Source organism: Haplochromis burtoni, unplaced genomic scaffold (genome assembly GCF_018398535.1).
Source record: "Haplochromis burtoni strain Fernald_Lab_line unplaced genomic scaffold, NCSU_Asbu1 Contig_105, whole genome shotgun sequence".
Classification (NCBI taxonomy): Eukaryota; Metazoa; Chordata; class Actinopteri; order Cichliformes; family Cichlidae; genus Haplochromis; species Haplochromis burtoni.
In genome coordinates this window covers 604,856-629,678 of record NW_024582466.1, presented here as the reverse complement: position 1 = coordinate 629,678, position 24,823 = coordinate 604,856, and the positions used below count along the sequence as shown (strand labels likewise).

General features: G+C 39.7%; 1 protein-coding gene across 1 annotated transcript; it reads right to left on the bottom strand.

Moving 5' to 3' along the window:
• Positions 1-19,212: 19,212 nt before the first annotated feature.
• Positions 19,213-24,754, bottom strand: mrpl22 (mitochondrial ribosomal protein L22). Its single transcript, XM_005927878.2, has 7 exons — positions 24,670-24,754; positions 24,525-24,567; positions 21,050-21,182; positions 20,904-20,969; positions 20,357-20,434; positions 20,072-20,141; positions 19,213-19,516 (listed from the first exon to the last, which is right to left on the bottom strand). The coding sequence occupies exons 1-7, from the start codon at positions 24,692-24,694 to the stop codon at positions 19,308-19,310; spliced, it is 624 nt and encodes a 207-aa protein (XP_005927940.1). The 5' UTR covers positions 24,695-24,754; the 3' UTR covers positions 19,213-19,307.
• Positions 24,755-24,823: the final 69 nt, after the last annotated feature.

Genomic DNA, 24,823 nt, shown 5'->3' with positions numbered 1-24,823 from the left:
AATCTTACTCTGCAGCGCAGATTTCACAGTGATGATAGGTTCTACAGTAGCTGACCTCAGGGTGTGTAAAGACTTCTCTTTGGTACTTAAAACACAGCATTGTTGAAAACTGTCAGCAGTCCACCTGTGAATGTTTTCTGACTGCAGTGACACGCAGCATTTCAAAGGGTCAAAGACAGCAAAGAAACAAACTTGTCTGTGTGGTACGAATCTGATTAAAGCTCATATTGCAATGGTTAATAAACGGTGGATGGCTTCTGCAGCACGGAGTGAAAACAAAGGCAGAGCTGAGAGCACAGGAGTGTGAATGCTGCTGTGCATTTTAATGGTGTGAAGTGGCGGTTCAGCAGAGTAAAGTGTAAGAGGTGCTGTCCGCGCTGCTGATTAGTCTGGACGCGTGTTACAAGTCAGCTGAGTGGAAATGGCTCTGATGGACTCGGTGTAATAAACCATGATGACCTCCTGCTAATTCACACACTGCAGCACAGACCCTCTAAAGCACCAATGAAATAGATGAAATCCTGTCCAGCAGCTACTCTCTACCTACTTTGAACATGTGAAGTTCAAGATTTTTCTAATGGATGGAACAATGAAAATCCGTTTTGTGTCAAAGTCACTCACCCAAATTATTGCAGAGCATTTGACAGTTAATCCTCTTGTCATAGGTAATGGAATGACTTAAAGGTGTAGATTTTTAAAGTACACAGATCCTTATTTTTATAGAAGTCATATTTTTGGTGATAAAATTCAGAACAAAGTAGAAACTGGGTTTACATGCAGTTTAAACGCACCTTCGGGGTATACTATGAGTCAAGTTCCTCATTTTCGCTAAATCTTAACTACTGCAACAATCATAAATGCTAAAACATACATGTGCAAAGGTAAACAGGTTTATAGCCCAAATTTCTCGCATGAACAAAAGAAACTATCATTGTCAACCAATTCTAAGAGATAAAAGGTACAAAGGTGTCCACTGTGTGAATATGAATATTGACAGGATTAATAATTATGAAAGTAAATGTGGCTGTAATTAGCCTGCAGTTGTGTATTTAATTTAATTGTGCTGCACACAGCTGCAACTCTATTGTTGTTAAATGGTCTTGGGAGCGAGGACACAATAGATATAGTTAAAAATATTGTTTAATTCAGTCGGTGGTTCTCTTGCAAATCATGAGCTCAACAAATAAAAGGTTTTAGTACATTAATCATTCTCTCTTTTAGTATTATATTGCTATATTATATTTAGAGATCGAGGATTGCAGTTCCCTGTAGAGGGAATATGCACACTTCATAAACAATATACACACTTTATTAGTTGCAGCTGGCTAATTCAGGGTTGGACTCCCTTTACCTTCAGAGCTGCTTTAATTTCTCATGGTATTGATTCAACAAGGTACTGAAACATTCCCCACAGATTTCGGTCCATATTGACATGATAGTATAACACAGCATCCCAAAGGTGATCAACTGGATTGAGATCTGGTAACTGTGGAGGCCACTGAAGTAAAGCAAACACACTGTCATGTTCAAGACATGTTCTTCTAATCCAGTCTGAGATGATTTGAGTTTTGTGATATGCTGGAAGCAGCCATAAGAAGGTGGGTGCACTGTGGTCATAGAGGGATGAAACTGGCTAGCAACAACACTCAAGTAGGCTGCGTCATTTAAATGATGTTCAATTAGTGCTAAGGGGTGCAAAGTGTGCCAAGAAAACCATTGCGTGGTGTTTACAGTAAATGTTTACTCTACCATCTAAATGTCACAGCAGAAATTGAGACTCTTCAGACCAGACACATTTCTCTAATCTCCCATTGTCCAGTTTTGGTGACTCCATGTGAACTGTAGCCTCAGTTTCTGTTCTTAGCTGACAGGAGTGGTACCAAGTGTGATCTTCTGCTGCTGTGGCCCATCTGCTTCAAGGTTTATCATGTTATGTATTCAGAGATGCTCATCTGCATACCTTGGTTGTAACAACTGGTTGTTTGAGTTATTGTTGCCTTCCTGGCAGCTCAAAGCAGTCTGGCCATCTTCTGTTGTTCAATTTGCCATTTTCACTTCACCTGTCTTTCTGATGGTGATGTTTAATTTGAACTTCAGCAGATTTTCTTCACCATGTAAACATGTTTAATGCACTGAGTTGCTCCCATGTCATTGATGTGACTGGCTGATAAGACATATCTATAAACAAGTATTTCAACAGATGTAGCTAACAATGTAGCCAGTGAATGTATATCTTCATATGATCATTTAACTCCCACTTTGCAACCAGGTTCCAGGACAAGATTTCCAGGAATGGTGAAGCTGATTTCTACGAGAACTGGTTTGTAGTAAATATCTATTGCTTAGTAAGCAAACCCTGATCTTGACTTTACACATTGGTTTCTTCTAATGTACTCTGAGCACCAAAATCATTATTAAGGTCGGACAGTGGTTGGACAATAGTTGGCTAAAGCAGGTCCCAAACCTTTTTTGCGCCACAGACCGGTTTACGTTCGACAATATTCCGACCGGCCTTAAAGGTGACGCAGATAAATACAACAAAATAAAACTAGTACCAGTACAAAAAAAAAAAAGATTTATTCATAACACAGGGGAAAAGACCCAGGGAAACTGAGTTAACGATAAAAACGATTAAAAAAAAAAAAATAACGCTGAAAACCGATTTAAAAAAAAAGCAAAAAACCCTGAAAACCATAAATTTCACACCCGAGCCTCAACTCTCATGGACCAGTACCAAACGACTCACGGACCAGTACTGGTCTGTGGCCCGGGGGTTGGAGACCGCTGGGCTAAAGTGTTAAACTGCATGAAGCCTCACCCCCCGCCCCTATATTGTTTTACATGCAGTATAGATGTGACCAATGCACTAATGTATCAATATAGCCATTTCCAGAGTCTGCCAGTTTGTATTTCCACTTGCCTGTATGGAAGATTTCATTAAACTTAGTGAGCACGAGCTCAGTGTGAATCCATTAAAATTTGGAGGTGATCCAAATCATTTTCTTTAAAACTGTTACATACAGGAGGTCATTGGCCTTGATGAAGCACGCACTTTCTTAGTGGCCTTTTATTCTGATATAATTCGACTGAGTTTTGCTATAAATGAGATGAGTTTCAACTTATACCATTTAATTGCCCTACAAAAAAAAAAAATTGTCCGCTGAAATCTGTTCAGCCAAAAAGGTATTTTGGTCTTTAACGTTTGTAATTCAAATGTATTTGCATCAGGCAGTATTTCAAAAACCAAACAAAATAAACCCAAAAGTGACAAACCTGTCTTCTTGTGACTTGGGTCATTTGTGTTGCAGTGTTTTATACTGCTGAAGCGCAGTCAAAGGCAAATATTCAGGTAAGCTCACTAAAAAAAGTACTGCTGTATTGCGGTGTACATATCAACATATTTTTTAAGGTTCTGCACAGAGTTTGATCACTCGGAGTAGTCGGTAGAAGCAGGCATATATTCTCAGCAGTGTACCGGGCAGGAGAGGGATAGAGTTCATCGCTGGTTCTTAAATCAATCCAGGCTAGAGGCAGTTTTAATCTACCAAATATCTGGGTGGATTAAAACATAAATACTTAATCCATGCTTGCAGGTGCTCATCAAGGTAGCTATAAGTCTGCTTAGTGCCAGTTGTGCACTGTTTGTGTGATATATCACTGTTTGCTTTGCAAACATGAAGTACAGAAATGTGAAGTAAAAAACCAGTTAGGTCAGTTTAATGGTTTATCATCACCCAGTTACAATTATATATTTTTTAAGCATTTTAGTCATATAGATATTTTGTAGTTTGGTTCAATAAAATCCTTCAAACAGTTGGGTTGTTTCTTATTCATGAACAGAACATACAGTAAATATTTTCAGCTTTTATTCATATTGGTAGTTGTTAGTTTTATATGATACTTTGAGTGTTTGAAATTCACCAAAATTTGCTGCTCAGCACAGATACCAAAATAACCATATGTAAACACCAAGTGGATTCCATTTGGTTGGGATTAGTTTGTTATCTGTACTGTACAGCTGGGTTCAACTGTGCAGACACATTCAATTTTGTGCCAATCTTTGATTCACGCTTCAGAACTGGCCCAGCTTTGACACCAGGGGCACACCATCTCATTATACTGAATCACTGATTGTGAACTACATTTGGAAATCTGACTAATTCGTTATGCTTTTAAAATTTCTCTTTTAACTTATTCTCAACTGGAACAGGAACAAATTCATCATTAAACGAGCAGTGTACAAATGTCATCATCATTATAAAAGTCTGATGACAAGAGCTTTCATTAAAACAACACGTTCCCTTGGTACAAAAATATGACACTAATCACAGACACGATGCACAGTCAGCCCAGGGAAATCTGCTTTTTGCTTTAGGAGCGTTTTTAAATAATAACATACCATTAAAAAATAAGAATTGATGAAATTGGCTCTGTGCAAATGCACCAAGGACTTTAAAAGCTTCTACCTTATGATACAACGTCCAAATCAATTTTTTATTAACGTGATAGAGAAGGACAAAAGTGGAATTCAGATGATGTTATGAAAGTTGGCTAGTGAGGAGCTCAGGCTGGATGGATGGGTAAGCAAAACAGTGGAAGTGATCCTGTTACTGGAGCTCAGCTTTTCCTAGCCATGTTCACTGTCTATGATATGAAAGATTCAAAGACTTCCTAGATAGAGCCTCTTCTAACCCCTCTAGGTTAAACACATATATTGTCTTGTTAACTGAATCTTTAGTCACGTGGGTCTAGAGACTGGCCAGTGAGCCCTGAGGCAACCACCAGGTGCAAAGTCAAACTGTGTATTCTCCAACTGGTCGACAAGTGTTGCTGGGTGAAATCAATCCACCAAACAGGCTCCTGCAAAAAAATCTCCTTGTGATTACTTTGATAAATAGCAAACTGCCACAGTTCAGTTATTAGTTTGTAGGTTGTATAGAAGCAGGTGAATGCTTGCAGGCAAACTTGCACTTTCTATGCAAAATACAATCTGCTAAAAAACAAAACCATACTAAGGAGGTTTTCAGTGCAGCGCCTCAGTAGGTTGTGGTCAAGGTCAAGCATCCAGCTAGCACTACTGAAGAGTGTACATTGTTAGGGTTGGCTGTGTGGCCCCAAAACGCAAAACTAGAAAGATGAGAAACAAAAATTAAAAGCAGCTTTATTGCTGAGCTCTTACAAAATACAAAGAAAAGAAGGCTAAGAGCAAATAATCGAACAACTGAGAGTCTTTTAGGAAAACATACTATGAGGATGGACACAGCCATGAGGGAGAATGCAACAATATACACACACACAAGACAACGAGCGAACAGGCAACAGGTGGGAGGACAGTTGAAACCAATCGCAGATAATGAGACAGAGGAAGCGGAATTTAATACAAAGCACGAGAGACTATCAAAATAAAACAGCAAATTACTAACACTGAGACCAGGATGAGGACATATGCACTTGACACAGAGACAGAAGATAAACAAACACAGAGACAAGGTTGGAGGACAGAAGAGGAATACAAACGAGAAAAATAAAACATCCATGCAACTAAAGGCACAGATAACAGGAACAGAACCATTACACCAGGCCATCTGAAAACCAAAAACACAGACTAAACCTAAAGAACTTCAGAGCAGGAGCACAGAGCAGCATTAAATTACACCAGAGGGAACTTGTATAAGATAAGGGGGGGGACAAGACATGTAAACCCTAAGAAATAACACAAAGACAAATATCAAGAACACAGAATGCAGAACCCTAATACAGATGTCAAAATAAAAATGACCAAGTTAGAGAAAATGTAAACATCCTAAAACTCAAAACCATGGGAACCATGACCTAAACACAGTAATGTTTTTCTTTATTTTAATTTTATTTCTTCTGGAGGGGGTTAAGTGGCAGGTGATTTCAAAAGAAACGAAGAAAACTGCTTAACAGAAAACCAACTATGTGTCTGCAAGTTGAAGCTGCAGTTGCTCCCAGAGAGAGGAAATAAAGCATCAAAGAGAGGCTTAATATTGTTTTTTTTTTCCTTATATTAATATGGCGTGCAGTTCAATTAGCTTTGCACAAAAATAACTGGTAGTAAAAATCATCCAAAAAGCTGCTTTTACTTTTGGTACATAGAGTCTTCAGAATCTGCACTTTCCTACTTAAAGAAGTTGACTCGGTATTTCTGTTTTTACCAGAATACTTTTTAATCTGCGCTTCTTCTATTTAAGTTACGTGCAACCACATCCCAGCCAGTTGGGGGACTACACATTGTTGCCTAGTGACCAGGCTGTCAGCTGCAGGCCTCTAGTCAGGCTTAAAGTGAAAAGCCTGACTGTAACAGTCGGCCAAACTAAAGTCAAGATCAGGTTTTCTCAAAAATTTAATAATCATCATATCAGAAACTGACTGTGTGCTCTTATTAATTATGTTAATGTTATTTTATGTTGTGGTCACTAAAATCACAAACATAAATACAAATGATTTGTTTTTCCCAATGTAACATTAGTATTTTTACTTCTATTCAGAGAGATCTGGCGTATATTTTCATCTGGTTTAGGTCATTTTTTTGGAAGAGATTTGTTTGATATTATTATCTGCGTTCAGTCAAAAGCAGGACAAGTTTTTTAGAGCTACCAGAACGTTTTCTGTAATTTTACACTTTTATCATGTAGAAGAACTCAGATGTGTTGTTGAAATTTCAGCTTCTTTATCTTATATTAGCACATCTCAAGTATTAAATGTGTCATTAAATGTCCTTTCACTGATATAAAGTGGAGTTTCACTCATCCGGCCCACTCAAGGTCAACGTGGGCTGTATGTGGCCCTCGGTGTAAAATGAGTTAGACGTCCCTGCTCTGCCAGGACTTTTGCCTCAACTGCCGTTATGCTCAATTTTGTACTCTGAACGTTTTTACTGACTAAACTGAACCAGCATTTGTTTTGAGTTGTTTGGTATTCATGTGCACATTTTTATGTATTTCCAGCTTTAAAAATAAAAAATCAATGCTCTGATGCTTTTATCGCACAGTTTGAATTGTAAGGTTCACCAAAGTCAGCTGCTCAACACAGATACCAAAATAACTAAATTCTGGCACCAAGTAGATTCCATTTGGTTTGGATTATTTTGTTATCTGTAATGTACAGATGGATTCAACATTTTTGCCATTTTTTTGATTCGCGAGGTTCGTAAAATTGGCCCAGCTCGGACACCAGGGACACACAATCCCATTAAACTGAGTCGCTGATTGCGGAAAGCATTTGGAAATGTGATTAATTCCCATCTTTTTTTCTTTTTTTTCTTTTAACAGCTTGACTGGAATAGGAACAAACACATCATTAAATCAGCAATGTCCCACTGTCATCGTTATGAAACTCAGTTTGACGCCAACATCTTTCATTAAAAAAACATGCAGCCTTTCAGGGTCCCGTGTTCCCTCTGTATGGAAACATGACGCTAATCATGGACACGGTGCACGCAAAGCCTGGGGAAAACTGCTCTCGTCTTTAGGAGCGTTTTTCAAATAATACCATTAAAAAATAATAATTGATGAAGTTGGCTCAGAGCAAAGGCACTAAGCCCTTTAAAAGCTTTCCATCGTCTTACAATACAATTTCCAAATCAATATTTCATTAACTGGATAGAGGTGCAATGTTCCTTGTTAATAAAGAAGGTTTGGCTCAGCACAGAGTTAATGTTTAGCTTTAGTGAATTTTAGGAAGGAGGCACTGTAGCTTCTGATGTTCGACCAGGCCTCCCACACTTTCAGTATATTCGCTACCCCTCCAGTACACAGTCTCACACATGCATCATCCTCCCTCTTATGGTTTCTGCACTTATGGGCCTTTTTATGACTGGTGTCTGATGTCCAGCATCGCCAGGCATCCGGTGACTTTCCTAGTGGCAAGTCAGAAACAAATATGAGCTATTTACTTGTCAGAGAAAATGCAACACTGTAGCTACAGAGTTACGTTTAGAACAGCATTAGCTTAAGACACTGCATTCATTGCACTACATTAGCGTACTTAGAATTTTGGTAAACTTAGTCAGATTCATGACCACAGCTAATAATCATCTCTAACTGGTAAGAGGGGCTGCATCGCATAAACACACCGCTGTGATAGCTACATCGGCATTCAGATTCACCCTTCTATCCATTTTCTTAACCACCAACAACAGGGCTGCAGTCGGGCTGAAGCCTGTCCCAGCTGACAGTGGGTGAGAGGTGAGAAACACCCAGCACAGGCTGCAAGTCCATTACCAGGATAACACAGAGAGACAGGCCACAGTTCATGCCAACACCCACACCTACTGACAATTTAGAATCACCAGTTTAACCTAATATGCAGCGAAAACCTAAGCAGGCACAGGGAGAATGTGCCTGATGATTTGACTGCTGATTTAATGAAACTGTACGAGTTGGCAAGTCAATCCCATTTAAACTGGCTTCTTTATGAACTATTTGACCGCAGGTTATGTCTTTAAATTTCTGCTTTTAAAAATGTTATTGAGGTGTGTTTAAGGTCATATGATGATATGCTTGATCCACCATGTACATCTGCTGAACGATCCATACACCCATCTTCTTATCAGGCCTAATGTCAGGGCTGGGTCTCTGGAGGAGCAGCAGCTTTGCTCTGAGCTCCTCCCAAATACCCGAGCTGCTCAGCGTATCTTTCACGATAACCACAAATTACCACCAGATCTTCTGCTGCTGTGGCCCATCTGCTTCAAGGTTTATCATGTTATGTATTCAGAGATGCTCTTCTGCATACCTTGGTTGTAACAACTGGTTGTTTGAGTTATTGTTGCCTTCCTGGCAGCTCAAAGCAGTCTGGCCATCTTCTGTTGTTCAATTTGCCATTTTCACTTCACCTGTCTTTCTGATGGTGATGTTTAATTTGAACTTCAGCAGATTTTCTTCACCATGTAAACATGTTTAATGCACTGAGTTGCTCCCATGTCATTGATGTGACTGGCTGATTAGACATATCTATAAACAAGTATTTCAACAGATGTAGCTAACAATGTAGCCAGTGAATGTATATCTTCATATGATCATTTAACTCCCACTTTGCAACCAGGTTCCAGGACAAGATTTCCAGGAATGGTGAAGCTGATTTCTACGAGAACTGGTTTGTAGTAAATATCTATTGCTTAGTAAGCAAACCCTGATCTTGACTTTACACATTGGTTTCTTCTAATGTACTCTGAGCACCAAAATCATTATTAAGGTCGGACAGTGGTTGGACAATAGTTGGCTAAAGCAGGTCCCAAACCTTTTTTGCGCCACAGACCGGTTTACGTTCGACAATATTCCGACCGGCCTTAAAGGTGTCGCAGATAAATACAACAAAATAAAACTAGTACCAGTACAAAAAAAAAAAGATTTATTCATAACACAGGGGAAAAGACCCAGGGAAACTGAGTTAACGATAAAAACGATAAAAAAAAATAATAATAACGCTGAAAACCGATTTAAAAAAAAAAAAAAACCCTGAAAACCATAAATTTCACACCCGAGCCTCAACTCTCATGGACCAGTACCAAACGACTCACGGACCAGTACCGGTCTGTGGCCCGGGGGTTGGAGACCGCTGGGCTAAAGTGTTAAACTGCATGAAGCCTCACCCCCCGCCAAAGAGCAAAGAACAAGAAACAAAGATGTACTGCTTGTATCTGCTGTCTTAATTCTTTGTTCACTAGAAACGGTTTAAAGCTTAGGTGACAGAATAAGAATGTAGACTTGTAAATCCACAGTTCTGCCTTGGTGCTCAGCTTTCTCTTTGCCAGAGCAGATCAGCGCAGCATCCACATTACTGCACCAGTTCATCTTTCAAATTCCTGAATTACTCTTGTTGTTCCCAAGACCCACAGATATTTCACCTTCTGCACTTTGGAGGGACAGCAACTCATCCATAGCCCAGAGTGGGCACTCCACCCTTTTTCAGCTGAGAACCATGGCCTCAGACTTAAAGGTGCTAATTCTCATTCCTGCCGCTTCAGCTTGTGCTGCACCCTATTGAGGTATGAGTTGGAGGATATCACTCAATCAAGCCAGAAATGTGCAAACTACTTCCTTGCACCATCCTTTGATCTTTGGCTGTGCCTCCAAATTCTGTCCTCATAAAAATTATGAGCAGAATTGGTGACAAAGTGCAGCTTTGGTGAAGTTCAAAAACAAGTCTGACTTATTACCAGATGCTCTGAGCACAGTCTTAATAGTACATGGTCTGAATAGCATTTAACAAAAGGCTCAATGCCAAATACCCCATACTCTGAAAGCATCTTCCATTGGACACTGCGTATGAATATTCCAATACACAAAACACATCATGTAGACGGGAAAACTCCCACATATCATGAAGTCTCCTCAAGAGGGTAAAGAATCTGCAGTATTCCCAGACCAGGATCTATCCAATAAGAGGAAAAATGAGAACCAGTAGCAGACATGTAAATTTCTCCTTCTGTTTGTGACAGTGTTGATGAATTGCCTGTTGCTGTGGAAATACCTTCTTAGACAAGGGTAGATTGGAAGAAAAAGTAAACACATTATGACTCACTACCACGCGTTTATAGCGTTATTATTTTCCACAAGCATTAATTATAGTTTCTGAGACGTGTTTCCAAAAGCTCTATCACCAAGATTTCAAATAAATACTGTCATGTTCTGGGGGTCTGTAAATAATCAAACCACTGCATTCCTGTTGTCACCCAGGGACCTCCTGCAAATGACTTGTTTTCATTCCCTTCCATCAGCTATCAAAGCACAGAAAGACAGAAAACACAGCAGATGCACACTTTGACTGTTCTCCTGTAGAAAAAGTCAAATGTTACAAAAAAAAAACCCAGCAGAACGACTTCTCATCACATTTTTACACCAACATTTGACAGATAATTAACACGTTTCACAAGTACAATAGAAAAAGATACAAAAACTGACTGTCGTGCATTAAATGAATCAACAACACTGTGCGTGCATGCCAAGTTCTTGCATGTGGAAATACATGTGAGTTTCTGTTCAGTAAAGGAGAAAACAATGAACTGTAGAGCATCTGTGTGGACATTTGATTAAGTATTGTGGAGCTGTAATGAAATCTTCCAATGCACATGCACACTATTTGAATTACCTCAAGTCAATTTTACTGTAACAGTCTTTAATAGTATGTTCTCTGTCTCTGCCTGATGCTCAGCGTCTCTGTATTACACCACTTTGTGCTGAGAGCTGCAGCACGGGTGACAAATTGAAATATTGAAATTCATCTTGATGAATTGAAAGACATGCGGTGCGCACACCCAGTAGGATTCTGTCAGATTGGTTTCTGTGTGTCGCTCGGTGGGTGTGTCATGTGGGATGCGATCGCTCGAAGAAGCCTGAAAACACACGGAAGGAAGCTGTCCTCTGCCCCATGTGAAGCGTGACTCTCAGGCCTTGAGTTGCAATATGCAGGTGAAGTCAGTCATGATGCAACAGTGACACCCAGTGCAAGGAAAATACTGGAGGAAACACATCAAGTATTTACTGATCATTGTGGATTATGGAAATTATTGATAATGTTAAAGTTATCTCATGTTTTAAATCATATAGTAATTTAAACATCCAATGCTTGAGCACTTTAAGCACAAGGGGGGTGACTATATTTTATAATGAAAATAAAAAGTGGGCCATACCTTTTATCACCATAATGAATCATTGTAGGGTTATTTTAAAGGACCGGCTAGCAGAGGGGTTACTTATGTTGGCCCGACTAGGTTTTTAATGATATTCAAACAGTAGATCACTGACACTGTGGACAAAGTTAGAAATCGATGTGATCACTTCTAAAACACTTAAAGAAAAGAGAAGACTGCAATATAGCTCTCATTTGCTGTTCCTTTGCATCATGTGTAAAAACAAATACCTTTGAATAGCCAGAGTGCTTATGCTGAAGGCAGATAATATGATTTAAACTGGGATCAGACTCATAATAATCCAAATATACATGCTGACCCAATGGGAGAATAAAGGAGGAAATAGTGATATAGAATAGAACGGGAATTACGTTTTTGACTGTCCCTGACTCAGGAACACACTGTACTCCCACATCTGCATTATATACTAAACTATTCTATATAGTTCACTATACTGCAAAACTGTTAATATTTCATTTCTCAAAAGCAACAAGTATTGAAGTATTGCAATGACCTCATAATTCATCAGCACAAAATCACTTTATTTAGTACTGTGAACTCAAGTGAGGCACATTTCCCCTGACGAGTGCAAAGACTGAATATAAATGTGTAAGATGAGAAATGTTATGCTGGTTATTTTAGTTATGGAGCCTTTAGCCCAGGGGTGGCCAATCTCAGTCCACGAGGGCCGGTGTCCCTGCAGGTTTTAGATGTGTCCTCGAACCAACACAGCTGATTTAAATGGCTAAATTAGCTCCTCAACATGTCCTGAAGTTCTCCAGAGGCCTGGTAACAAACTAATCATGTGATTCAGGTGTGTTGACCCAAGGTGAGATCTAAAACCCGCAGGGACACCGGCCCTCGTGGACTGAGATTGCCTACCCCTGCTTTAGACCATGATTGCTGTTGGTGTGTGATATGGTTTTAAACAGTTTAGCCTGTATGACATTACAACCACAGATGCATAAGTGCGCTAAACTTGTATTCTCTCCGAGGGTCAGTAGGACAAGACGCAGATATCTGTATAACCAGCAACAGGACAGCTGATTGTACGGATACTAAAATGCCTTCCCAGCAATGTGTTAATTGCAATTAGCAATTTTCCTGCTGACATTATGACCATATTCGCTAGTCTCAAGTAACATTGAACATAACACATATTCATTTCGTAAATCATGGTACATTTTAAATGTATAAAACCAGGATATGCTCTACTGTCAGATATCTATTCATATTAATGTACAGAATTCACCTGCTTGCTGCTACTACTGCACATTCACCCAGTGTATATACTATATGTGTGTATATATATATATATATATATATATATAATGTTCTTCCTCTACCCCCCCCCCCCCAATTTTTGCACATGTCGAGGAGCGTGTCAGGCTACATTTCACTGTGTGTTATACTTGTATAACTATGCATGTGACAAATAATAAAGAACCTTGAACCTTGAACCTTGAACTGTGCAACTGACAAGTCGCTAGCCTTTGATTGTGCATGCTAGCCTTTCACTATTTCACACCTGCCATGTGGTTGTGATGTCTCTCACTGCCATCGTTTACATACAGTCTGTGGTACTTATTAAGTAAATCTGTTCACCGTTTATCTTCCACATGGCTGTGAAATGACAAACTCAGAGGCATCACCAATATTATTTTTGTGGATGCAGATTTATTGTATTTCATGTGTTTTTAGAGTAAAAAAGTCTACAGGAACATAAAAAAAACTACAATTAGAAAAAAATGATGGCAGTATACTTTTTCAACGGTGGAAAACACCAGAGTGCGCTCTAGCTGACAAGGATTCAAGGTGACCACACTCACGGTGCAGTTTTTCAGCCCGCTGCTAACCTGCTGGGAATATTTAATGTTCAAAAGATCATAAGATTGTAAGTAGAGTATCCCTCATGTTGAAGAGTGAGGAGACTGTGTTGGTAGCTTCCTATTCATTCCAAAAACAAATAAGCTGTAACAACAGAACAGATGAGGACTTAAGTACTTCACTTTCTGCTTCCTCTCTTTACTCTAAGAACAGATGCGTCCCTGTCACAGAATCACAAAGATAAAGACTATAAGGTAAGGATGTTGTTGCTGTTTTTGTCTTCTTCTTCTAGGGGAAAAGAGGTGAACGTCATTTCATTGGAGGCTGTCCAGAGAGCTAACAAAGTGTTCCATGTCTGGATTTGTTTCTCAAGGGCAAAGCATCCAGCGCCGGCCAGCAGGCAGCCTGCTCTGCCGCTTTTATGCCGAAGATTTCATTTGGGAGCTAACACTATTTTGCGGCTGTCGTTCTCTGCACACTGCCACCGCAGAGAGGCTGGGAAAAAAACATAAAATGGAAAAGTTAAAAGGAAATGAATAACACCCTCAGGCACTCCCCACACAACTGGCTTCTGATTTCTATTTGTTTCTCAATCCGAGCCTCTGCTGAGCCGCCCAGCACACTGACCGACAACAGACATTAAAAACAAATGAAAGAAAGCATCATGGCATCTCATTCTTTCATCAAGGTGTGTGTGTGTGTGTGTGTGTGTGTGTGTTTTTTTTTATTAAAGTTATTAAGGTGTGTTTTTGTCTTGTGTCTGTAATCCATGTGTGTTGTGAGGTTGTTGTGTATCAGTAGCAGTGTGGTGGTGTGTGTGTGTGTGTGTGTGTGTGTGTGTGGTGGTCTGGGTTGTGTAGCGCATACGCCTGTGTACAGAAGTGTTTTCAATGCACAATTTCACCCGTCATGAATAATGAACTCCAGACAACTTAAATCTCTCCTCAACCTAATTCCCAGTGCTGGCAGCACGTTTGCTTGTCTTGTTGCAGGATGAGTTCATGCTTGGAAAGATGTGATACATAATTCACCCCATGTAACCACCGAACTCCAACATGGCATCCCTGTGGAGGGGTGACGGGAGAGGTGTTGCTGTATGGAATCATAGTTCCTCATTTTTGATCATTTATTTATGTGAAAACCACAGCACACAAAAAAACCCTCATAAATATTTCATCATATCAGTCACTTTGGACAAAAGGTATTAGGATTCTGGAAACCGTGCATAACTTTTGCATTGACTTACCCTGCGTGCTGTTGTGGTTATTGGAGACTAGTCTCAACTGATTCACATGCAGTTTAGTTCAAACATTATTTAAATCACCAAACCAAGCAGAGTCCACTCACTGCTGTTACTGATGAGCCTGGTATGCTGCGTAATCCTGCACCACCACCTTTCCACACGTTAGTCTTCACGATCATAAATACTGATTAGAAGTTTATTTCTGGGAGCTAGGGGAAGAAATTCTGTCATGCTCGTGGGGAATCTGAAAACTCTATCAGGAATAGGGGGAAAAAAACCCAAAAAGAAAGACAAACTGAGGCAAACTTCCTGGTTCAATAAAAAAACTCATTTTTGTATCTTAGCATTTCCTTAATCTCAATCCTACTTGCACATAGACATCAGTAAGATGAATTTTTTATTTCATTTATTTTTTACTTTTTATTTGTATTTTTTGATGACCCTCGCAGTAACATGTGCATTTCCCCAGCGTGGGATTAAAAGTCTTTGTCTGTTGGTTTATTTACCCATAGTCTAAATCTAATGTATGTATGGAAGTGTGTATGTTGGAATGAATGTAAGACTGTACGTGTGGCTCATGTGTTTTAAAATCCACCCCAACAATATGGAGGGGGGGGGGGGGGGGACATTGAAGCTCAAGATTTAACAGTGAGGTAATGGAGCAGATAAAAAATGGCCTGGTTAAATGTGTTTTGTTTTACTGAGCGGTAGAAGCAAATAGCAGTGCCTCACAAATCCTGAAAGAAGTCCACTGCCTGTGCAAACACAGTCAGTGGACCAAACCACTGTGAGGTACATGAGAGGGGTGCGGTGCCACCCCAGCTGCACTTTTAGCTCCACCCCTGCAAAGATGTAGCTTTTTATATGTTTTTTTAAACAGATCTACATTTATATACTATGACTTTGACATAGTGGAAGAAGTATCGTCCCCAGCATCCATTTCCAGAATGTTTAACAGAAACAGGATCAGCTGATTCAGTTCTGGTTCACAGGGACCCCAGACAGGTCACCAGTCTGCTGCAAGGCCAACACACAGAAACAGACAAGCATTCCCACTCATATAATAATTATAAGTGATGATATTGCTAAATCCACTTGTTTGTCATGCAAATGAAAGTCACCGGTTGTTACCTGTTACCTCTAATGAGGGATTTATGGTCTACTGTTTGTGTCTGTTTGACTAAGCAAACAGAGGAATTGTGGGAATTCAACAAATCTCCAGAGTCCTGACACCCAACAGCTACTGCATGTAGATCTGGCCAAGGCACTACCGCACCAGGACACTGAGAAAGCTCAGAAGAACCAGAGGATCTTCTCCGGGTCACCAGGTGAAATCTTATCAAATATTTTGTACTCCTGAAGCGACTCTAATGGATCGCTGCTTAATTAACTGACTGTGTGGATAAATTCAATTCACCGAACTTTCTTCAGTGTATTTAAAACATAATCATTAAAACAACTCCTTGCTTAGATGGTACTTCTGTTTTGACTTTTTACATTCATGCACTGCTCGAGGACCAGCTTCTCCAGAGACTGTGATCTGCTCTCCACGCTCTGCATCATCCTTCTGGGTCATTAAAGCCCTCACGTCTCCTCCTCAAATGAAACAGCTTAGCCTCTTTTATGTACTGCTGACCTGGGCTGTAGAACACCTCGCTGGCTTCCTACTTGCAAATGGACAAGTGAATTCCTGAGAGCTAAAATGAGAGCTGCTGATACTGGGAGGTGCTGAAAGGTCTTTGCGGGGCAGTAAATGGTAAACAATGTATTTATCAGCTTATCTAAGAAATGCAAATTTGATTATAACATGTTTAGATGCATTGATGCTGTCTGGGTGTTCACCACCTGGAATAGGCTCCTGTAACCTGTCATAAGATGCATCAGCAGTAAGGTTTATTGATGGATGGATAATGTCGTTGATTAGTGTCAAAAATGAATATTGTCTGATATTGTAAAAAATCAAAGATGAATGTTGGTTTCCATCACAAAAACTCAGTATGACTACTACTAGATGCCTACTTGTTCTAAACTGTAAATAAAATCCAAACATGTATTTCTTGTCTCTCTCTCTCTCTATGTGTGTGTGTGTGTGTGTGTGTGTGTGTGTGTGTGGGTACACTGTAAAAAAAGAACATTCAGGTTGTAACCTCAGCTGAGAGAGAATGAAGAGAAAAAAAAGGAGATAAAGCCTGTTGCTGTTTGCTGAAGTCAGTGCTTTTGTGTATGTGTGCTGTGGGACCAAGACAGCCTCCAACCTGAGATTGAGGGCACTTGTCTGCTGAAATTGGGGCCAGCAAATGGCATTTTATTTGAAAATGTACTCAGAACTACTCAGACCTGATGTGGGCTTTGGAGGGACGGTGACAGGCAAATACACAAACTCACATCACGGACAGGAACATAAAAGCCAATTAGGAACAGCAGAGACCAAGGCTCTGGGCTTCGACAAAACACTGCGACCTTTCGAAAGTACAAATTCCCAATGAGGAAACACTTTGATGTCTCCTCCTGAGCGTCATTTCCAACGCATTCAATTCAATTTATTTTGGAGAATAACAGACATTAATGACGAGCGTGTCTGAGAAATCCAAAAGAAAAACGCAAGCAATAAATAGATGAACACATGAAAGACACTGCATTAAGCAAACATAATTGCATTCCTTGGGAGCTTTAGATAAGAAAGCAAAGGCAGCGGAGAAGTGGATTCAAGTAGCAAATTGAGGTTGAACAGTTAACGAGGCCGAGCTTTATAAAGATGCCTGTTGCTACCTGTGAAATCTCATTGTAAACACTGAATATTTTTCCTCCATTCTTCAGACGAGGCTTCCCAGCCAAGCAACTCACTTTCAGCTTATGGATTCCTGCAGCTCTGATAGTGTCTGCGAGTCAGACTCTCACAGAGCTGGCATCGAAGTGAAGGGATGAAAACCAGCGATGCTGGCAGATTTGCTTCAGGGGAGGAGCCGTAGCAACTGCTGTCACCCAAACATGCTTACCACATACAGAGGAGGAAGGCTGTGACAGGGTGACACTTGGGGTCTGTTTTCACCTGGGCATGCACTGCAGGAACTATGAGATTTTCTTGAGGTGCTGTAGGATGCTTTTTCCACACATGCAGCCATTTTGTGGCAGCAGTGGGATGAAAGGCACAGCTGAGGGAGTGTCACTGCTACATCAGAGGCAAATTGCAGTGTTCATGTCAGACGTTGCTGTGGTGTGTGCAAAGCTGTTAAAAGTAAAAAATCCTCTTTTTTTTTTTCTTACATCTGCTCACAAACTTCCAGGAATGTGCAACTTTTAAATTGGCTGCACAGCTGGTTTTCAGCTCTAGATGGCTACAGCACCAACAGATTATTTCTAACAGATGCTGTGGCACAACACTGCCCCCAACAAACACTGAAATCTAAAGCAATATATTTGATGTAGAGCTAACTGCTTCATTATAAAGTAATAATTAGAATATTTAATTTATCCTGTTCAGGGTTGTGGGGTTGGTGAGAGCTAAGTACGCTCTGATCAGGTGACCAGCCCAGGGTTAACACACACACACACACACACACACACACACCCATTTACACTTAAATTTAGAGTCAGCAGTTAATGTAACATGCATGTCTTTGGACTGTGGGAGGAAACCAAACTTCTCAAAGAGAACCCACTCAGGACCAGAGACAACATGCAAACCCCACACTGAAAGGCAATTTCTATGAAATAATAGAAAATAATTCTATAAAAATGATCATATGTGCATCGCTGACAAGCTTCTGATATTTTGTTTTTAAATGTTATTGTGGCATCCTGCAAAACTGCATTTGTATGTCTCCCAGCAGCAAACCTTTAATTCTAAAACAGAGTTTTTATTTATTATGAGGTTGCAGGTGTGGACGAAAAGAAGGTCAATCAAAAACGCACGAAACTTAGTTTGAAATGCGTGTTCAGCTCAGCACAGTTACAGCCGAAACCAATACGAGCACTGGAGTTGGTGCTAGCCCTCAAACTGATGTTGATTTGAATTAGCATTTTAATACAGAATATACATTAAAATATATTATTTGGGATGCATATTTGTCATAAGAACGAGACACAAAAATACTTTTATTTACATAAAATATTTGGGGTTAATCAGGTATTTTAGTAATTTAAACCCTACTGGAATATATCATCAATATGTTTGATGTTATATTGAAACTTCTGACTGCATCAGCCCACATTTCACTGAACTCTGACTTTATAAGCAGATGTTGAAGATGTGGGAATTCTTAATGTGTAATGGCAGGAACTGAAATGTACTCCCCTTCAGTTATATAATACACACTTGTATAAATTCAGCCCTTTCTTTCTACAAAATAAAAGCTTGTTTTTCCTGATAATACACTTGATTACTTTAGGCAGATTATGAAACATAATAAAAAATAAATAATTTAAGTCTTTTCTTATTTCTGCACGCTAATTGTATTTTTCATAAAAAATATTGTTGTAAAAATAAGGCTCAGAAATTCTCATGTATTTATTTACAGAAAAAAATGATACATACACATAAAAATGGTTACAGTGAGATTGAAATGGTGTCAGATGTCTGCTCTACAGACTGTGGATGATGGTTCGGTTCTTCAGGGACTGGACGTACTCTTTGGCCTGGTCAAAGCTAGTCTTCTTCTCAATTTTGGGTGGTGCACCCTCCACCAGCTTGACGAAGTAGTGGCAATAAACTTTGTCCATTATGCCAAACATACCCCTGCCGTGGTAACGGATCCGTTTCAGGTACTTCCCTTTGCCAGAATACGACTCGGCTGCAGGAGCAAAGAAAGGATGGGAACAGAGTGAAGTTGAAAGAAGGCAAAAGATTTGGAGGAAGAGAAAGATAAGGGATAAGTTTTAATTTGGAAGAGTGCCCCGCGACGAAAACAGGCCAAAGTAATGAAGGCTGTGCCGGTGGACTTCAGGCTTCTCTGTAATAATGTTTGCAACTCCACATGAATGACTCTGCACAGCATCTCATCTTAAACAAGGCAACAAGCTACCTGCTTTCCATTACTAAAGGTCATTTGCTCACTTTTAAAGGCATCTTCTTGCCTTTGGTGAGAGTGTGTGAATTGATTTGACATTTTCAAGTAGTTTCAGAAAAAAAAAAAAAAATCTTTGAAAAATGTCCCAAAAATAATAATAAATATTTAAACAATATTGCATCTTTAACTTAAAAGCATGCATATTTAGTGCATGTTTTTATTCTTGACAACTTTATGTTAAGACACAAGAGCCTCAGAGGTTAGCACACTGCATTTACACAGCAGATCATCTACCTAAAGGCTTTACTCTGGTACTAATGTGCAGATGTTCACACTCACCTACAAACAGGTTGGATTTGTACTCTACATTGTGATTCTTCACTGCCATCTCCTGAGCTTCAAGAAGGACCTGAAACACACAGGCAAACATTTATTCATAAACTTCAAACTCATAAAGGATGATGTTAGAATTATGTGTGAACACAGCTCAAACATCTGTAGCATAAGCAGTGAAACCAGGAACGCTTTAATCCAACAGGAATTTGATTAATCTTCACTCTGAGATTGTGTGCACACAAACACACGGTAACAACCAGTTAAAAGGGTGAACATGCAGCTCCAAACCTCTTTCATTATTTTTGCTCCTTTCTTGTCATTAAACTCCAGCTGTGCAATGGCCTCATCGATGCTCATCCCTCTGATCTGGAAAAAAAAAAAAAATTAAAAAGAGGCTGGACTAAATAATCAAATCAAAGTTTCTGAACAGCTGTTAGGACAGCAGGATGCTGGACTGCTTTTTAACTCTGGCATTGAGCTTAAGTCTACAAACCAGAGCAAGTCTATGAGAACATGTGCCACAAACACAGTGGAATGTGTGCACATACACAGTCTAGCGTTTTGAGATAGAACATATTTAAAAGAATCCAATTGTCTTGGACTAATGTGAAGTATGAAGAACAAACTGAATATATGATGATCATGACACAAGTAAAGTGATTTTTCAAAATTACAGTGTTTTAAATAAAGAAGCTGAAATAGCTCCTTGAGCATTTCTGATCAGATGACAACTTTAAAATATGATGCTAACTCTAAGTTCACGTCATTACTTATGGCTGTACACTACAGATCAGGATGGAGCTGTTGAATGATTTGAATATATAGTATGTCTTACCATTTTGGCCAAATACCACATTTTGTCTTTGCTGTACTTAATCTGCCTCCTACTGTGGTGAATCTCCTGTGGGAAGAAAAGACTTCTATCAGCTCCTGTTCAGGACATCTTTTCACTCTGCATCATACACTGGCAGAAAGACTCACTGCTGGTCTGCGAGGCTCATCAGGCAGCTGAGGTGGATACACTTTTAGGTTCCTCCTCTCCCAGGTTTTGGATTCCAGGGATGCGCTGGTGTGGAGACATGAGAGCTGCTGGGAGCCACCTAGAATCTGTAACCTGGGAACATGGAGAAAATGTTTCTGAGGTGGGTTCAGTCCAGTAGTGTGAGGCAGGTGTACACCACATCTGTCCATCTGTTATTTTCCACTTATTTAAAGTCAAGTCATTGTGGCAGCAGGCCAAGCAGGGTAGTCCTGACATCATTCTCCCCAGGAAGAGAGATGAGGAGGATAGGAGAGGGGGAAGGAACACTCCACTTATCACTTACTCCCCTGGAGGAACTGGAAAGTGATGCTTTGTAATAAAGACTTTCTGGTGTTGTTAATATTGTTTCCACTATTGAGCCGGTAAGAGATGGATCCTGTCTTTGGTGCTTTGGGGTTTTCTTTTATTAAACTTATGTATGCTATTTACTTTTCTCCCCCCCTTTCCTTCCCTTTGGTAACTGCACTCAACTTCACTCAGATCAAATCCCAGTCAGACAATTATGGGAGGCTTTAGAATGGATTTTTTTTTTTTTAAAGAATAGCCTGCAGTTCATTAGCCTTCACAGTAATTTTTTAACCTCTCCCCGTCTAAGTGCATTATTCTGACATGCTTCAGAAAGACAATAATAGTCCCTGTTCCTAAGAAACCCCAGCCCAGCTGCTTAAATGACTTTTGCCCCATAGCACTGATGTCTGTGGTCATGAAAGGTGCTGAGAAACTGATCATAACTTCCATCACTTCTTCCCTGGCTGCCACTCTGGACCCTCTAAAATATGCGCAGATCTGATGTCAAAGAATGACGAATCTGACTGCCAGGATGAGATTAACCACCTGTTGACTGCTGTAAGGAGAACAATCTCAAGATTAATGCCTATAAGACCAATGAGATGATAGTGGACATTAGAGCAGGGTGATATAACCAAAAATATTTATCACGATATACACATCTGAAAATACTTTACAACTCAACAACTTTATTAGTGCAAAACCCCCCCCAAAAAACCAAAAAACAAACCCATCAATGTATTTTTACTTAAACTAGCAGCTTTTTTTTTTATGTGCATCAAAGTTCTATAAACATGTAACAGTGCAAATGCAAATTCCTTGCTGACAGTTTAACCAAAAGGCATTTCCAGTGGAAACTGACATATCCTCAGCATAACCATGTATAATATGCACAAAACTTAAAAAGAGGTTATACACACACACAATACGGTAACATTATGTTGAAGCACAGCACGTATCACTCCGCGAGGCTCCTGACTACGATAGCCGTAATGCTCCGACAATCCATCAAGCGGTTCAGCTTTGTAGCTTAGCAAAGTCGTACTAAATATTTGACAGATTTTCGAGCACCGTGTACATAAAATAGTTTCGAGGTCAGTAAACACAACTACAATTCATACATAAGGCACACGGGATTATACGGGGCACTGTTGATTTTCAGAAAACTCAAAGGATTGATTTTAAGTGCGCCGTATTTTCCAAAAAACACGGTAACGACAACGGCCTGCTAGCATGCTCTACCAAAAATAGTGCTTTGTTGTGTGTCTGACGGACGAAAGCTAAACCAGTTCCACACCACTGAAGTTGCAGCATTTTTACAAACTGGTTCATCCGTTTCATTCAACGATCCACTTTCGCCCTTCTCATTCTCTGTCGCCGCCATGCTTTTTCCGCCATGTGCGTATGAAAACAAAGGCACTGCGCATGCGCATTTTACCCATATTCTATCGCGATATTTCATTTTCTTATCGTTGCCCAACATTATACCGGTATTACCGTGAACGGTATGATATGGCCCAGCCCCAGTGGACATTAACATGAAACAGCAGAAAAGTTTCTACCCTCTAAGCATTAAAGGAGCCCTGGTGGATAACTGGATAACTTCAAATACCTTGATGTTTACATCATCCTAGACACCCCACTGGTAAAGAAAGCCCATCAATGCCTCTACCAACTCAGATGATTAAAGAACTTCAAACTTCCACCCAGGAAAAACTTCAATAGAGAGAATCATTCCCAAGATGGGGAGGTGCACCCAACGGGACATATACATCAAATGCTGCAGATCTGAGCCAATAGGATCTCACCAGATCCCAGCCACCCGAAAAGACTGTCCACCAAACTTGAGATAAGATGCTACCATGTGCTGCTGCCAGGACAGAAGAAACTGAGGAGGTGCTTTAACCCTGAAGCTGAACCATGTTGGGGGGGGGGGGGTTACCACTATGGAATCCAAAAAAAAAAAATGCAATAATTTATCTATGACTATCAAATATACAATAAACATAACAACATAAAATATAAAATATTAGAAAATATCAGGAGAAAGTAACGGACCCCTGGAGTTGTGTCACTGGTGTTACACTGTAAGAATATTTTAACTGTTAAGCAAATAAATTGTGGCACAAATATCATACAATCACAATTACAACAAACCTGACTGAAAATAATACGTCATAATGAATCCTAATAAAAGATCCTTATTTGTTGCATTATTATTATTAATAATAAGTCAGCACATGCAGTCTGTAAGCAAATGTACAAAACCTTTTTTTTCAAATCATTAAGCTGACATTTTTGAACATATAAATTCAATACGCTAATTAAAGGTTTAAAGGTTATTAAGATTTGTTTTCCATATTCTATAAATCAGACATTTCAGTTTAATGACCGTGTTCCACATTAACTGCATTATATTGCATGCTAGAGTTGACTGGGGAGTAAATAGTAAGGGTGTTGCTGGTTCTGAAGAGCACTGGGATGTCCTATTTGTAGAAAATATTTGTGACTTTCTCTGAGACAAAAACTGGTTTATCTCAACTGTCACACAAGCTAAGCCACATAGTGCATGCAGTACAGCAAGGAGTGCTCAGATCTGCACACAGGAGAAACCCAACAGTCGGTTCACAACAGGACAAGACCCAACTGTACATGTGCACCAAAAGCATGAAGGTCACTCTTTCAGTGATGCCAGTGTTCACATAATAGTCATGGTCTCATGATGGGTGATCAAAAATAGATCAACGACCCTCAGGACTACCTTCAAAGGATATAAACCCACCTAGAAAATTAAATAAGCTATACATAATTTCTTTTCTTTTTTTTTTTATAAACTGAAGCAACATCTTGGATGAGAGATGAAACGTCTTTACAAACCTAAAGAAATCCAATAGCCTTCTTTTTCTCCCAAGACTAACTATGCTGAGTTTCTTGGTTACCTAAACTTGAAGAAATAGCGGCTGTAAAATTAAGATAACTTCCTACACTGTCTTCAATTGATACCCGGAATTCCCACTCTAATGATGCAGGACTGGGTAACATAAAAAGCCAATCTGAGCTGGATTTGTCCTTCTGCAGAGAGCGTTAGCGGTACAGCTAACCTGCCACTCGTATTGATGCACTTACCGTGAGAGTAACACCGAAGGTATACTCCTAATAAAAGAGACACCTGAAAACGAGAAGACATCACTTTACTTAAACTGTAGACGAGGTTTATTATAAATACAACGAAACGGTCAACTATTGGCTAATATATCTGCATTTCTCTCACCACGTCCTGTCATTGCAGCCGCCATGTTGGTTTTTTACGACATTCATGCCTTCGCTTTATGGCAGTGTCAATATTAGTCTATTGCGTTTTCACAACGCATGTAATTCCTTTACTTTAGTTATTTATCGTCATTTAAATGTCGTATTAAAAGGGA

Bases quoted from the DNA above. Each gene is read 5' to 3' on its own strand.
- mrpl22 (XM_005927878.2), bottom strand. From the start codon at position 24,694: ATGGCGGCTGCAATGACAGGACGTG. The intron at 21,183-24,524 runs GTAAGTGCATCA...CCATGTTCCCAG, and splicing joins CCTTCGGTGTTACTCTCACG to GTTACAGATTCTAGGTGGCT. The intron at 19,517-20,071 runs GTGAGTGTGAAC...TTGCTCCTGCAG, and splicing joins CAAATCCAACCTGTTTGTAG to CCGAGTCGTATTCTGGCAAA.